We start from the raw sequence: 16753 nt of genomic DNA on the forward strand, positions 1-16753 counted from the left end.
GACGGGACATGGAAGTTGGCCCTGAATGCTGGCCATCCATCCTGGTTTCTACAGCTTACATATCCCTGAGGGACAGCTCTCCAACATCAGGACTGATAGGGTCCGTATGGCAAGCAGTGAATGCCATTTAAACACCATATGTCTCACCAGTCACAGTCTCTCTTTGTCAAACTCCAGAAGGGCTTGTGCGTGTTTTTGCACGTGACTGTGGGTGTTCCAGTGTTGTTTGGGCAGTTTACATGTAGAAGTTATATAATCCTGGTAAATTTTCTGACCTCAGTTAGCTTTCTTTGAAAAGTAATGACTTAATGATGCGTGAAAGTTAAATTTGCATGCATGCTGTTTATTTACCACTTGGTTGAATTATATTGCTAAAGGTGAAAAGGGTGCATATAAGTTTGTTTATCGAAGCATGCTGTAGACATTACACTAAATAACTGACTGTGTTTGGTACTGATTGTGTGTTATATAGTAAAACAACAATCAGGTCAGAAGAGCAAAAAGTGGGCAACTTGCCAATTCACTGCTTTAATATTTGTTATATAAATTTAAACATGGACTAAAGTTTGGGAATCAAAGATGAAACTGCCATCACTGAAAATATTTGGTCAGATCAAACATGTCATGTAATTAAAACAGCACCTCACCGGAACAGTTTCAACAAAAACTGAACAATATAACCTTCATGAGATTTATTGCGCGGCTTTCATATTACACTACATTATTTTATAAATGATCATCACAACATATATAAATAAACAACACCTGCTGACATAATAGGATGTTTATGTTAATATATTTACTACAGAACTGTGAAAAGGTAATCACAGAGAGAATGTGTGTATCACAGCTGTAATATCAAACTCAGCGTATGCTCATCATGTGAAAAAAAAAAATCAGCTTTTTAAGGTGATGTTCAAATGACATGCTTCAATCATCTATATTACAGTGTCCACTAGATGTTGAGGCTTGAAGTGTCCTTCTCAGTCTAGACAATTGACCTACTTTTGTGTAGTGTCGAGAAATATTTTGACACTTGATTAGTGCTTTCAGTTCAGCAAAAGTGAAGGTGTGATAATGTCATGTGACACACAGTTCAGACATAATATCATCCCAATGTAAAGCCTACACTTGTAGAAGCACTGTGAATATCAGTTTAATCTGTGTGACTGATATCTGTAACAGGGGAGGAATATGGGATACATTATAGTTATATAATAGGATAGTTTAATATTTCATGCCCCATTTGTCCACATCATTCATTTCAAATTACTGTACTATATTTATGAGTGATTAAGATGTTCTATATGATTCTCATCATGTTGTTTTGGCATGACCATCTTGTGCTGTATTTATGTTTTTCCTCCGGTCATTCTTTTTTCGTCTCTTGTTTTCCAACAGATAGCGACCCAGATCGCAGTACTGATAGCCAAGGTAGCCCGTCTGGATTGCCCCAGGCAATGGCCAGAGCTCATCCCCATTCTGCTCGAGTCCGTGAAGGGTCAGGATGGCCTGCAGCAGCACAGAGCGCTGCTAACTTTCTATCATGTCACCAAAACCCTAGCGTCCAAGCGTCTGGCGCAGGACAGGCGGCTTTTCCAGGATGTAAGTCTACACTTTCAATGATTTGTTTTATCATTACTCTCAGCTCAACATCTTAACAGCCTTATTTTTCATCTCTTTGCTTCTCATTCTTGGTTGTATACTATGCTTCTCTGGCTTTTTGTTTTTAACACATGAAGCAGTACGTGATCACAACAGAATACCAGGTCACTGTAGGATGTCAAGTAAAGAAAAATAAAACTTTTACTCTGTCTACTGAACTTTGCTACTTTTGTAGTTTGATTTCTTTCTTTTCTTGTGTTCTGCACTCTGACTTTGTCATGTTTATTTGTCTATTACTCCCATTTTTCTGCCAAACTTTTAATTTGAATAGGTGAATAGTACAATTATCTTGCAGTTTATGCACTCTCATATTTTGCCTGTAGGAGATGCTGTTTAGCTGCTTTATGAGACATTTCGACTACAACATTCTCTGTGCAAGTGTCTGTTTCCATGCATGACTCGAGCATGATTGATGCGTTTGGGAATAGATTTGTCTGTGTGTGTGGTTGTGTTACGGGGAAGGTTGTGCAACTCAGTGTTTCTTTTCAAAGAGGCTGTGAATCAGAGCAAATCCTCATTTTTCACCATCCATGGTTTTAAAGAACATAAGACTTGGGCAGAAAGATAGTCGTTAAGAGAAGGGGTTTAAGGGAATGAGATGATCAAACAGACTAACAGAGAGAAGACAGGGACCAACGGAGGGAGAAAGAGATTGAAGGCGCCAGTATCCTCCATTAGAACCGCTTGTTGGTCGGTCGAACTGCTTCGGAAAATGCCCTGCCCCCCCACACTTTTCCGATGTTGGAATTGGAATTTCTGTAACTTTCTATAACTTTCTGAAACCAACGATCAGACATTCGCACCCTCCTCATGCAGTGATTGGTCAGGCGTGGAGGTGAGAAAGTAAGCAGGGCTTAAACTTTTTTCTCAAGCTCTCTCTTTTCATTCGTTACACAGCTATTTCTGGCATTTTTTTTTTGTGTGTGCGACCGAGTACAACCCTACGAATGCCTTCCAGAGGAGACGGTCTGAAAGTGTGCACTGTTATCCCCATATGTAAAATGTATCGTGTGTCATCTCTCTGCGCCCATTATTTCACCCTGCCTTCGAGTGCTGCTTTTTGGAACAACTATAAATATTTTGCCTATTGAAGTTGTCAGACAACATGTACAAAGTTGTTCTTTTTACTAGCATAACCCAACCCTGACGGAGACAGACCACTGCATGTCAGAGGCAGTGACTGAGATCAAATAGTTGGATATCGTGCAGAGGCATGCTCTATGCCAAAATGTGTGCCCTTAGGCAAAATGAGGAACAAAGACAGCCAGAGCCCCATTTAACTGCAGATTTTAAATGATTCACTGATGATTTTGACGCTAAATGGCCCATGTAGTGCTCTCCCTTCTCACGAAATAGCTGGGTCGGAGGCCAATATGTGTGCGCACACACCAGAGGTTGTGAAATAGTGACATGACACAGGATAATGCAACACTCAGCTCCTTAGTCAGTATTTGCTTTATGGGTAGTCTGAATATAAGATGAGTGACCTTTTTTATATGACCTCAGTTTATGAGGTGTGAATGTTTAATGTTAGTTATTTGTATACACTGCTACACCTGTCAATACCATCCTTGTCTTGTTGGAAGGCGCTGTTCACCACTCCACTCATGAGGACTCATGTTTTCATGACCAAAGAAAACTATGAGACTTTAAAACAAGGAAAATTGCACTTCCATGGGAGGGTTGTAGTTACTGAATAGAGCTGCGTCGATCAATCTATAAGTCGATCAATTTATAAGTCGATCAACACAAAATTAATCAGCAACAATTTTGAAAAAGCAAAAATGCTGAAAGTTTGCTGGTTGCAGCTTCTCAAATGTGAGGATTTAAAGCTTTTCTTTGTCATACACGACAGGACTGTTGATCAGACAAAACAAGACATTTGAAGACGTCACCTTGGGCTCAAAGGAAATATAATGGGCATTTTTCACTACTTTCTGACATTTTATAGACAAAATGCTTAATCAAGAAAATAATCATCAGATTAATCAATAATGACACAGCTCTAATTACAGCTCTGATTTAGAAAGAACATAATTATAACTGGTTCACTGGTTTCCTGAATGTTACCTCTGACATTTATTCATTCACAGAAACATATAGAAACGCTTCACTTTTAACAGAGCCTGCATTGGACAGTTAAGTATCTCTTCATCTTTTATGATTACACTGGATTTTTTTCTCTCTCTATTTAGTTTGGACAAAATGTGTAGATAAGTACAGTTACATGAGCATGTGGGTGTTTGAGCCCATCTCCTTGATTAAGTCCCAGCAGTCGGTTCCACATGTTGACTGCATCTCAGGAGATGATGCACTGACAGCAGTGCATAAACTAGCTCTTTGTTTTACTGGTCATCTTGCTGAGGCTTGTTCTGGGAACTCTTAACACTTCACCAGATACACAGCTAGACAGATGGTGAGAGAAAGAAGGGGAGATAAATAGGCAGGGTGTGGGGGAACGTGAGGAAAAAAAGGAATGATTGAAGAAACCAAGGGCTGTTGGTGACAGGAGGAGGGATCACATTAGAAGAAGTTATGGAGTAATAAAGAAAATGGTGAGGCTGAGGAGGATCAAACTGGGTCATTTTTAGAAGCATTATGTTGAGAAAGGAGTGGAGAAAGTGAGCAGGAGAGGACTGGGTGAAGGAGATTGCCTGCTGCCTTTTTAAAAATAACAGTGTTGGATTAAAAAAATAAAAATGTAATTGACACTACAAATTTGCAGAGAATCATAATATTCTTTTCTGCTTCTTATATGATAGAAAAGAAGAAGGGACTAAAGCGACGGGTGAATAATAAGCACAGAAAACATTCATTTTGAAAACAGAGCAGGCACCCCAAGTTGTGAGTACTTAATAGGCCATGTCTGAATGGGAATGGATCTTAATTCAGTTGTACAGTTGAAAATGATATTGTTGAGTAATAGATTCTTGTTGCCACCAAACAGGATGATAATGCATTCACAATCTCGCAGTTTAACAGTGGATGATATTGCCCTGAGCAATAACAGGGAGATGACATATCAAGATGGATATAGCCCAAAGACATGCATATCAAAAAGGGTGTAAACACATGTGTCGAGCCTGATCCCACCAGGCTGGTAGATGTCAGTTGCTTTCATTCATCCAGTGTACAAACTGTATATCCAGAGATTCCCAGAGGCCAGTGGGGTTGTACAGATGTACTGTAATGCTCAAACACCCACATAGGCTATGTGTTACTTTACTGAATTAAACAGCATAGGAACATCTTTAAAATCACACCGAGATGTAACATAGACCTCCGACTTCTTTGTGTTGTTCTCTTCACTTCCCTATATGGTAAACTGTACATAGATTACGTGAAATTGCATTCTTTTATCGTGGTGGTTTGTTATGGCAGTAATAGATTGTAGAATGTTTTCTCCTTAAAAGGCAATATTTCATTAAATGGAAATTGCTATTTCTGAAAAAAATGAAAGTTTTAGTGGTGCTTTGTGGTGCATTGTTTTACAGGAGCATTTCTTGTCATAAAGGCATATCATCGACACTATGTTTTCCTTGTTTGCCTTTTGCGACTCTCAAATATGCGGTAAGTTGAGAGAGGAATGGGACAGGTGATAACCAGCATCTTGTTTTGTGCTTTTGAATAGCAATAGAGAGGCAATATCCCACAGGATTGGCTTTCATAAACGAATTGTCAAACAAAATGAACTGCACTTTCCTTTAGATGGCTTTTGTTTGTGAGTTCTCCCTGCTGGAATGGAGAATCAGCTTGCAGATGGAGGAAATGAAATGGTTTGCTTTTATTGAAATTTGCCTCTATTGTCTCTTTCTGCAGTTGTGAAAAGGAGCAGAGACACAATGCACACATTTGCACATACACACATGATTTGCAACTGAAAAAGCTTCATGCACATGTGTACACACATGTACATCAGAAAAACGGTTGATTCTCGGATGCGTTGGAATCCTTTCTTGAATGATTCAACAACAATTGACAAAACTATAATTGAAATTCAGATTGTTCCCCAATTGCTGGCTGGTGACTAGTCAACTGTTTCTGTCTGACCGGATTCTTATTTGTACTGTGATGCAAAAAAATTGGAAATTGGAGACTTAATTGACAAAGTTTTTGTTTTCAGGAGAGTGGAGTGAAGCTGTCAGTCTACTGTTATGAGTAGCATGTTAAAGTGTTGAGGGCTACTTTTTCAGGTGTTGCAAGCTGTGCCTTCAGCTCTTGTTGTGTTGTTTCATAATGCTTTTCAGTGTAGTGTGCCACCCGGGGTTAAGATAGAGTTAAAAACCCTTACCTTCAGCCATGCAGTCTTTTTCATTTGTTAGGAAAACACTATTGTGTGATTGTCTGTTTTGTGCTCGGCAGCAAACATTGCAGGTGTGATTGAGAGAGAAATATATCACACACTTTCATCAAGTCCCCTTATGACAATTTTACGACATTGACCTTTGACCGACCCTGTGTGAGTGTGTGTAGGAGAGGCGTTTTAAAATTCTTATTCTCCATTCTCCACATCTTCCCACCATTTTTGAAGGTCAAGGTCAAAGTCGTAAAACTGTCACAAGGGGATTCAATGGAAGCGTGTGATTATTATGTTTCTGTTGAATATTGTCAAAAGCATGATTGTGGCACAATTGTTGGTTCTTTGCTCTTGTAAATGTTATAATAAAAGAAAGGATTATAGTTTAAATAAGACTTATTTACTGGGATGATGGTTAAGATATTGTAGATTTAAAATGTACTTGAATACTAGAACAATGTAGTTTTAGAAGTAATTTCAAGGAACTTGTGTGGGTGGAGCTTTAATTACAGTCACCAGTTGGAGGATGACTGTAATTTTTTCATGGCCCCTGTATTTCACAGTATAATCACTGTGTCACTTATGTAACATATTTATTTTCTTGGGCTATATATAAACTTGTGTTTAGTCTGCAAGCGTGAAAGACTGGCAGTGTCTTTGTGGTGTGAGAGAAGCATTATGGAGGTCAAAACTACTTCAGAAATTGGTCATAACGATTACACAGGCTTGGTCTTAAAGGTACCCTTTGTTCTTACAGCTGTTGCCATTGTTTTATGAGGTAGCAGATGCGTTCAACATTTAAATCTTGTTGTCTTGTACAAATAAATGCACAAGTCGCAAATGAGGCATAACGAGCTGAACAGCAGGGGGATGATAAATCTGAAAGTGGCACCATAGCACACCTGGTGACTGATTACCTCATCACCTCAGATGGTGGTTGGCATACAAACACAACTTAGTAGGTCCCATAGCATTTGGAAAATGTTTTATACTGACCATCCGTCTGTCATTTTCAGGTACAGTATATCTAGTTGTGCAGTCAGACCTGCTTTTGGCCGTGTAGAGTACTGTTAAAATGTCCTTTAATCCCATAGAAAAGCCTTAAGACGACGCATATCCTCAAACAATACCTGATTTCCTGAAAACGGAGAAACAAAAGTGATAAAGTCAAAAGAAGACTTTGAGATTGTTTCCTTAATTTGGGTCATCACTTTTAGGTTACATGCATTGGATTAGTCTCTGAGGAACGGCAAACTCTAGAGTAATCTCCCCTAAGAGGAAACTTGCCAGTCTTGCAGTTTTATGTAAAGAATCTAACAAAGTCTATGCTGTGCTGTCAAAGTAGGGATTTCTTGTTCCGCAGGTATATGTTAACAACCTAACTACTGATTTTTCAGATTTTCCCCACCTAACACTTCAGCGTTGCCCACATTGGAAGCGACACATAGTTCTTGTGTCAATGAGTTCAGCTTCTTTTTTTTTCTTTTTGAGATGTATAATCATTGAATCTTTTTGGGTATTTACCTTAATCGAGAAGCAGGAATCTCTTTAAACCATGATATTTCACAGTGTAACAATATCTGATGTGTAGTTTTCCTTCAGCAGCAGCGTACTGAAATGCTCTAATATTGAACCACTATGTTTGAAGAGTCACTGAGATGTAATGTTTATGAAAACACCCACCGAAGCATAATACAAAGCTCATTATTGTGCCATGGCAGATTTATTATTTTTCTGTGCTACTGTGCTAGACTACACACTGAACACTTGATTGGACAGGGGGCACTTTTCTCTACCTATGATGATCTTGTTTTGTCTCTATGAGAGGATGCCTTCATAACTAAGAAAGTAATTGGTTTGCGCTCAAATAATGTTATGGCAGAGAATGTAATAGAAAGTTCATTTAGAGCTGTGACTCAGAGGTCCTTCTTTGCTCTGTGTGTGTTTGTCTTATGCGAGTTTATTATGTGGAAGCACGTTCATATGTGTATAGATATCAGTAACTAACTTTGACTCTGTGATGTCCATAGGTGCAATTTACATGTAAATATAATGTGCAGATATATTTTTGATTAATTTCATGTGCTCACTAGAATGGCCTTTTGTTGAAACCGATAACTGATCCAGAATAAATTTATCTGACTGTGATTGACTGTACTGTTTGTGTGTGTGTGTGTGTCGGCAGCTTGCGTCAGGCATTTACAGCTTCGCATGCTCCCTGTGGAGCCACCACACCGACTGCTTCCTCCAGCAGATCTGTGCCACAGATGAGGCGGCAGCGCTCAGCTCACTGGAGAGGACACTGCTCTCTCTTAAAGGTAGCAAAATATGCATCACTCACATTCATTGTGCGCACACACAGACGCATATATACTTTCATAACTGCAGTCTCATGTAATCATATCATGTAAATAAATATGATTTGTATCACTTGATTCCACCTGTTGACACAAACTCCATCAGGCAGAGAAGTTGTGCACTTGTGAAAATATTAGTATGTGCTGCTACTTTGTGAAACACCAATTAAATGGAGTTTGCTATATGGTGAAATTACAATTAGTGACAATCCTGCATACTTATTTTTTCTCTCTCTGCCCTTCTCAGTGCTTCGTAAGTTGACAGTCCATGGATTCCAAGAGCCACAACAGAATATGGAAGTGATGGTGAGTCTGAGGAAAATCAGCCAGTAGTTAAAATTTATTTTTGCTTTGGCTGCTATAGAGACTCTCATTTTAAGGAAAAAGCTGATATTTTTCTGTTGGTGTTTTGAGCTGAAAATGACTCCAATCACAGTGTGCAAAATGTGGATGGCCGCGGTGATTGAAAGGGCCTTAAGTCATGTCTCGGTTCAAAGAGTCAAGAGTTCTGTGTGAGCTCTTCTTCCACTTTCAGGGTGAAGAAAGTCCAAATCCATGAAACTGAATTCAATTTAGTCAAAATCTGGTTTTAAAAAAATCTCTAGCATCTGTCAGGGTAGGGTTTTGGTTCCCCCATGGCTCAGAGATAATGAAATCAGTCGCACAAAATGTCCTGGTCCTTTGAACTCGAGCTGCAGATTCTAGCTACTTCCTGTTTTGCCAATCAAGGTTTGGTGAAAGAATAGCAGTAACTTTAGAGAATAATGGAAAGAATGAAAGCCTACAGTGACTATGAAAGTGTAATTTCATAGACTTTTAAAGAGGTAACATTTATTTTTACTACTCAAAGATTCCCACTCTTAACAAACAGCCCTGAGAAAAAAAACTAGTGAGGTGTCTGGCTTCATTCAGAGAAATATAATATTGCTGTCCATATCATCACAAATATTGGAGAGCCATTGGTAGGATGATGTTATTGTGTGGGTTTTACACTTGTGTCAAATAGAGATTTCATTAGTGCAGAAGTAATCACTCACTTTATTGATTAGTATTAGTAATAATAGATAGTTACGGCTTAAAATTTGGAGTTTGCTTGCTTTTTTTCAGTTTCTCTTCATCATATATTGAATACTTGTTTGTATTTTTGACCACGGTGAGAAAATATTTTATAAAATATAAAGAGAGATTGTGGCAGCATCGCTTGGTATAACTTCATATTATTTCATTTCCTGCCAAAAGCTGCCAGGAAATTAAAAAACTGCCAAAAGGACATTCAATTTATCTTTTGGCTACAAGTAGCCTTGAGATACAGTATATGCACTCATAGAAGGTCACCATGTCGTTAATATTACGGGCCTGCTCAGTCACTTTGTATTGTGCTTTCTCTGTCTGTCTTTCTATTGTAGTGTTTCCAATTTTTTTCTTCTACTGGTTCATTTGTTGTTTTTTTTTCTCTCTTTCTCTCTCTCTTTCAACCGGGGGGTGCCAAGGACATTTTATGACAGAAATAATTCTGTTGAATTTTCTATTATAGCACTAATGAGACAACTTTTAGCTTACAGGCTGAAGGTTGTGTAATGGCTGAAATACTCACACTGAGTGTGTCCATGCGCACGTGCACATGCATGTACCCAACACACACATACTGAAGTTATCTGCGTCTGGGTAATACTGATGAAGCAATCATGAGCGATTCAACTGCAAAAATGTCAAAGAGATTAAACTTTATCTCACCCTCTCCTCATCTGCTTCTTTTCAGGGTTTCCTGAATGCAGTGTTTGAAAGGCTAAAACAGTTCTTGGAATGCTGTGAGTACTTGTCTTCCTTCTCTGTCCTGAGTCTCTAATTCTGGGCTTCTCCTTTCAGTAAGAAACTCAGTTACTGGTGCTTGATCTAATGCATGAAGAAGGCACCTACTTAAAATTCAAAGGTACTTTTATGATATCAAAAGTCTAGGCATCTCATAATGGCATAGCATAATGAGGGTGTCAAATTGATAGTTCTAGCAAAGTCATCACAAGGGGCATTGTTTCTTCTCCAAACAAAACAGAGAAAACAAAGGACCTCCAAGACCAACTTGTGCTCACTGTGCCATTATAGCGTAATGAGGGTGTCAAATTAATAGTTCTGGCAAATCATCACAAGGGGCATCTTTTCTTCTCTAAACAAAACAGAGAAAACAGAGGACCTCTAAGACCAACTTGTTCTCACCGTACCATTATTTAAAATAAGTCTGAATCTTAATCTGTAGGTATGAAAATCTCTGTATTTGTTGGCTCTTGAAAATGTAGGTTAAAGCCACCATCAAATGCATCTTCCTGGAAAATCTTTGATGGTGACCTCACACTGCACTAGTTGGTGTGACCATAAAATCTAAGCAATAAAGTTATGACAAATTATGAAGTAATTTCACCCTTCCACCCCTCCTATCAAATCAAACAGAGTTTGCCTTCTTTCTCTAATATTCCATTTGTTGTGTTACATGTGAGAATAATCCTTCAATGTGTTGTCTCTGCCCAACATCTTGCTTTAACAGGAATTACCTTATATTTTTGTCTTGATGAATGAATGTTTTGACAGTTAATTCTGCATGGATGACATGTTTCTGCACATGCGCTAGCAACTACATGGAAGGGTGTGAGGGAACATGGTGAACTAGGATCGAACCATATTTTACTCAGTGACAGCTTATTTTTTTCTTTTTTTTTTTAAACCCTTTTGAGTGGTAACTACCCCAGCTTTATCTCACTTCAACTATGTGATGTCACCATCAGTAAGAGATAAACCTCAGACAAAACTCCATGAGCTGCAATAGCAGCAGATGCAGGTAAATCATATAATTTGAGATATCAGCCACAACTATCACTTCCAATATTTACTTGGTGATGGCAGCAGAGACAGGGTCATAGGTCCTGTCGGTATTTTGGTCTGGCAGACAGGCGAAAGGGGAGGCAGCTCACTGCTGGGCTTGGGAGAAATATCAGCTCTGCACAGCCTGATAAGGTCAGCTATATAAACTGGTGTTTTTGGGACAGTATTTGTGGTCCGCTCAGATGTTTGGCTCTTCCTGTTAGATTTTTGTCCTCCAACTAAGGTCACCTGTCTGTTACTGTTTATCACTTAATCGTTGAAACTTTTTTGCCAGACTACATATCATGTCAGAAATAGTGAATATCCTTTTGTTTCAGTGTAGCTGTGTTATGTCTTCAAGGGGAAAATTTTCTGTCTTCCTTAATTTTCTATCTTTTTATCTCTGTCATTGGATTTTACTGGGGGGAGGCTGTTGGTTCAGATCTATGACCTCTGCGACTTTGAGACACAACATCTGCTCACATTACGAGCTGTTGTACACCTGCAAACAAGGAAATAAAGCAAGGACACAAAGTCAATAAAATGCACTGGTGTTTTGATCTACATAATCCCTTATCTGTGCAAAATCTGAAAGTAGAGACAAAGCAATTGTGGAGCCATTTGACCTTTTTAGTCGATCTAGTGTCACTTTAGATCAGTGAATGTGTATGTATTAGGGCAGAGGAAATGATGACCCTGGCAAATAATTGGAGGTATGCCAGAGACTGTTATTGTCTCGGCCGATTTCATCTATGAGGCTGATGAAGAAGTAAACTACATGGGACATCTTTATTGGCTCTAGCATCATGAGCGGTTTTATGGAGCTGAAATTTTATCTCAGAGGGACTCACTCATGTTCATTTTTGGGTTCTTTTATTACTGTACTTTATTATATACACAGAAGCTTGTAATGGGTTCATGGGACTCTCACAAGGCAGCAGGGTGAAGTGGGCATTTGACCTTGAAGAAAAGCGAAAAGTTTCTTTTACTGACCTTCCTGTAATCTCGCTCCCACTTATGTTGGGTCCAGACTACACAATATTAGCCTGGTAATAGCATCAGGCATGACAATCGATAGTTTATCCCGTGTAGTGTATCATAGTGGACAACAACCGATGCGGCATCTGGGCTGCTTCACAACGTCCCAACAAAAAGACTAGCATGTCAGATTTTTTTTTTTTTTTACCTTCTCTCACTGAGTACAACCTCCACAACTTGTTCCATGACGTTGACCAATAGGTGCGCAGAACGCTCTTCCAAGCTGAACTGTAAGCATGCCAAAGTGAAAGAGGAATGATGATGATGTTGCTAGGTGGAACTGTGAAACAGAGGAAAAGGTTCATGGTGCTACGGCAACCAGACAGCCAGTATCATACACACCACTTCAGACACCATTTTTTGTTTACATTCTTGTTCCTGGAAGTCAGTCTCTGGCACCTTCTTCAATTGTCATCACACAGGTCGTGAAATACGGCAAGCTTTGATTGGTCTGGTACCAACGTGTGGTCATTTTTCTTGGCCAAGCCACAGCAAGAATTTATGACACTATAATCTCCTAATTTGACAGTGACATCTTATCAGACAAAAATTATGTGTAGTTTGAACCCGGCATTAATCATACTTTTACACAAGGTTGGTCATTTTGATTGATTGAATTGAATAGCAAAGATCAGACCCCAGTTAATAAAAGATTCTCATTTAACGTCCTTTGTCATGCTGAAAAGTTTTCTCTGTATTAATTGTGACTCAGTTTAAAATCTCATTAACAATTGATGCAGTTGTTATATATGTTGGCTTTGTGCAGTGAACCTTTTTAGAATTTCAACACAACATGCTGTAGTGCTGCCAGCGTGTCAGCATTAACGTTGTTAACATGCTACTATCACATTTGACAGTCCACCCCTCATTTTCTTTAATGAGTTTCAATGGGGCCAAACATATTTACTCCTCTAAGGCATAATATTTTATTTGTATATTCAGACATGCTTTTATTACTATTAATTGAAATCTATTGGATGTAAAAGCAAAAAATGTTGTCATTCTACTTGTCTATGACCATAGAAAGAACGCTATAACCATGTTTAAGTCAGGATCTACTTTTAGGGTCAAGACATGATTATTATTATGTGCAGTGTCATCTTGGATATAAATATTTTTTTATATGATGGTTGGAAAAAATAATGTAGTAATCTCATTACTCATTAGCATACTTTTGCTGTCTACTAAATCACATTATTGTCAAGCTGAACTAGTTGGATTTAAATGTAATAACTATGGACCATCTCTATATTGGCTAATTATGATAATAGCCCAAGGGAACAAAAATCAGTATAATACAAAAATACACACAATGAACTGTGATGCTGTATTTTATCAAGTATCATGCTGCTGTTAAGTGACATTGCTGTGTGATTGTGTTTCAGGTCGGCAAGTTGGTCCAGATAGCACATGCAGAGAAAAACTGGAGAAGACGATCATTCTGTACACTAAAGTTGTGAGTTGTGAGACGCCATGTGGTGCGATGATAATAAATGACAAATGTCTGCTTTTTAAAATAATAAATATGTTGTAGATATTGGAGTACAGTTATAGAATCTAACAAATTTTCATCTTTCTCATTTCCACTTTCCCCATGTCTCTCCTCTTTTGTATTCCTCTCCTGTCTATGCAGTTGTTAGATTTCCTAGAGTACCATCCGTGTGCATTTATACCCCTTATCCAGCGTTCCCTGGAATTTGCTGTCAGCTACGTGTTCACACCTGCTGGGGAGGGAGTGACCTTTGAACGCTTCATTGTCCAGTGCATGAACCTCATCAAGATGATCGTTAAGAATGATGCCTACAAACCTGCCAAGAACATAGATGGTAGGATATGAGGGCTTGGATGAGAAAGGATTAAGGGAGTTGGAGAGTAAAGGAAGCATGAAGTGATAAGAGTTAACATAAGAAAATAAAAAAGTAAGGAAGTAATAAGAATTGCAGACATGGATGAGAAAGAAGATTGAAAGGAAATCTGAATTGAAGGTCTGTGATTCAGAGGCCAACAAAAAATGCCACTAGCTTTTCAAAGCAGATCATTGACAGTGTTTTGAAAAGCATAACACAGTTATACCATCAGCTTCATTATATGTCACTATGGCTCATGTTTATTTCAATCTATCAGAGGCCTCCAGTGCTTCATTAGCACACCGCTCAGCCTTTGTTCTGGCGACTATTATGGTCTTTGGTGTGCCTTTTATTGTGTGCCTCTTTTTCCTAAGTAATTGCTAGTTGGTAGTGGTTCTTGTGTTAATGCCTTTGTTTCTTCCCAGTGTATTAGTATGCTCTGACATCTGTCTCACTCTGAGTCGAGTCCGTTTGCTTGTATTCCTCGTTCTAGATACACCAGTATTTCGAGTAGCAAGGTTACATAGCTCAAGAGCAAGTTAAGCCTTGACTGACACAGCTCAGTGCAGAGCAGCCATCTGACTTATTTATTAGGCTCATGCTGTCAGTCAGATAGACAGACAGTAAGTGTCTGAGAGTAATACAACAGGGCCCTTTGCACTGAACCAGTAATGACATGGGGGGTCAGGGCCACAGGTAAAGTGAAGGTTTTACCACCGGAAAAAACTAGTAATCTGTCCGGTTGGGTATTGCCTCAGAATTAACTGCTTTTGCTTTACCTGAATATTCCTCCTAAAATGCTTGATGCACTTTGGCTGTTAAAATAAACATTCCTCACTTTTTTTCATAACAAATTGGAGTAAAATAGTTTCATTTTAAAGTTGGTAAGGAGACTAGAGAAGATGACTCACACCAGATGATTAGTTAAACTACTCCCTTTGCTATCTTGATCACCATTACTCTTCTCTTCTTCCCAGGCCTCCATCAGCCAGTTTAGTTTTTGTTTGCACGCATCACACACTACACTCATCCACACACACTGCATTCACTACTGACCTAGCTGACTAACATTACATTATTTTATCTTAAGTTGACAAGAAATGTTACTTTACTTTACTGACTGAACCAGTTTTTGACACTATATACAGTATGCTCCAACATAAGGCAGTTTTAATGCACACATGGATGAAGTGCTCTAAAACATGGTGCTAAGATTTAGAGAAATCTGCAATGTGTGTACATTAGATAGAGGGTGATAACAAATTGATATTGGACCAGGCTTTATATAACTTCAAATAAGTTTTCATTGAGCTTTTTCCCTGCCTCCTATGGATTTATGGGTTTTCACAAGAAAATAGGATTTAATTCAGTCTAACGCAAGTCAAAAAACGAAGACACTGTGCAGACTAAGTGGCTTAGGGACTTTGAACATGGTAAAATGGCCACTATACCTACTTTTATCTTTAGAAATCCTATATAACTAATGTACTTTGTGCTGATTGATCATTTTGGTATTACTCTGAATTCCACCATAAATTAGATTTAAAGCTGAGGAGCACAGAGAAGTACAAATAGAAGACTGCACTGTGGTGTTGTATGAACTGTATTCGACTCGGTGTTTGACAGATTAATAGTAAATCAAAATATCATTCCTTCTTAGTCTTTCTTTTTCTTTATTTCACTGTCACTCCTCTCTTCCTACATCTCCCTTCTTCCAGACAGTAAACCAGAGAGTCTTGAGGCCCACAAGATCAAGACAGCATTCTTCACACACCCCACGCTGACTGAGATCGGACGCCGGCTGGTCTCACACTACTTCCTTCTCACAGAGGAAGAGCTAGCAATGTGGGAAGAGGACCCTGAGAGCTTTGGTAAATAGCACATCCCCAGATACACAGGCTGAATCCAAATGTCCAGACTTATCTGAACTCACAGACTGACAGACTTAACAGGCATGTTCTCAGGAAGTCCAGAGCAGTGAGGGTTAGCCAGTTCTACAGTTCATGAAGTCAGCAATATGGCTTTTGGTGCAGACTTCACCAGAGTTTATTGTTTATTTTATTGATGCACTGACGTAGTGGTGATGCTGTATTGACGCAGCAAGGTGAGGCATTGAACATAAAAATATCAGACCATATAATTTCTTGAATTGTGTTATCTGCAGACAAAAATAAAACATTATCAGTGTTAGTGTGCTGTTGTAATGGAGTATTATGGTTTGCATTTATCTCAGAGATTTATCTCAAGCAGCAATACTCCACACAACTACACTTTTTATAAATTGCTTATGCGGATTCCTCTTAGAAAAATGCTCAACGAGATAGATTACAGGGAAAAGATTTTAGTGATGGTTATTGCTATGGCAGCCGGTGAGAACTCATCCCTCTCAGTAACAGATTTTATTTTCCTTGCAGCCCAGTGCCCTCTCAGACGTGATGTAATGACACTGACCACTCAGACACAACTCTGTGTAAACGACCGAGCCAAGAGCCCCGTGCACAAATTCAGCATGTTGACATTTTGATTCAGGTCCTTTAAAAATACTTCTGCTCAGACAAGATGGAAAAGTGTTCCGGTTGTGTAGCCTCAGCTATAATCTCCAGACGAGCATTTCCTAACGGATAACCTTTTGTCATATAAGAATATAGTGTGGGCCCCTTTCCTTTGATCATGCTCTCTGTAGGACACCAATAGTCAGC

The 16753-nt window shown here is 38.8% G+C and overlaps 1 protein-coding gene across 1 annotated transcript in view; it reads left to right on the forward strand.

Annotated features, from left to right (window-relative positions):
* The window catches only part of ipo11 (importin 11), a 126384-nt gene that overhangs the window by 14687 nt on the left and 94944 nt on the right, over window positions 1–16753 (forward strand). The window contains exons 5-11 of the mRNA XM_067612685.1: window positions 1402–1605; window positions 8148–8280; window positions 8567–8625; window positions 10079–10127; window positions 13593–13663; window positions 13841–14033; window positions 15773–15925. Coding sequence (XP_067468786.1) covers window positions 1402–1605; window positions 8148–8280; window positions 8567–8625; window positions 10079–10127; window positions 13593–13663; window positions 13841–14033; window positions 15773–15925 — 862 coding nt within the window. The remainder of the gene's footprint in view (window positions 1–1401; window positions 1606–8147; window positions 8281–8566; window positions 8626–10078; window positions 10128–13592; window positions 13664–13840; window positions 14034–15772; window positions 15926–16753) is intronic.

This window comes from Thunnus thynnus, chromosome 2 (assembly GCF_963924715.1).
Source record: "Thunnus thynnus chromosome 2, fThuThy2.1, whole genome shotgun sequence".
Classification (NCBI taxonomy): Eukaryota; Metazoa; Chordata; class Actinopteri; order Scombriformes; family Scombridae; genus Thunnus; species Thunnus thynnus.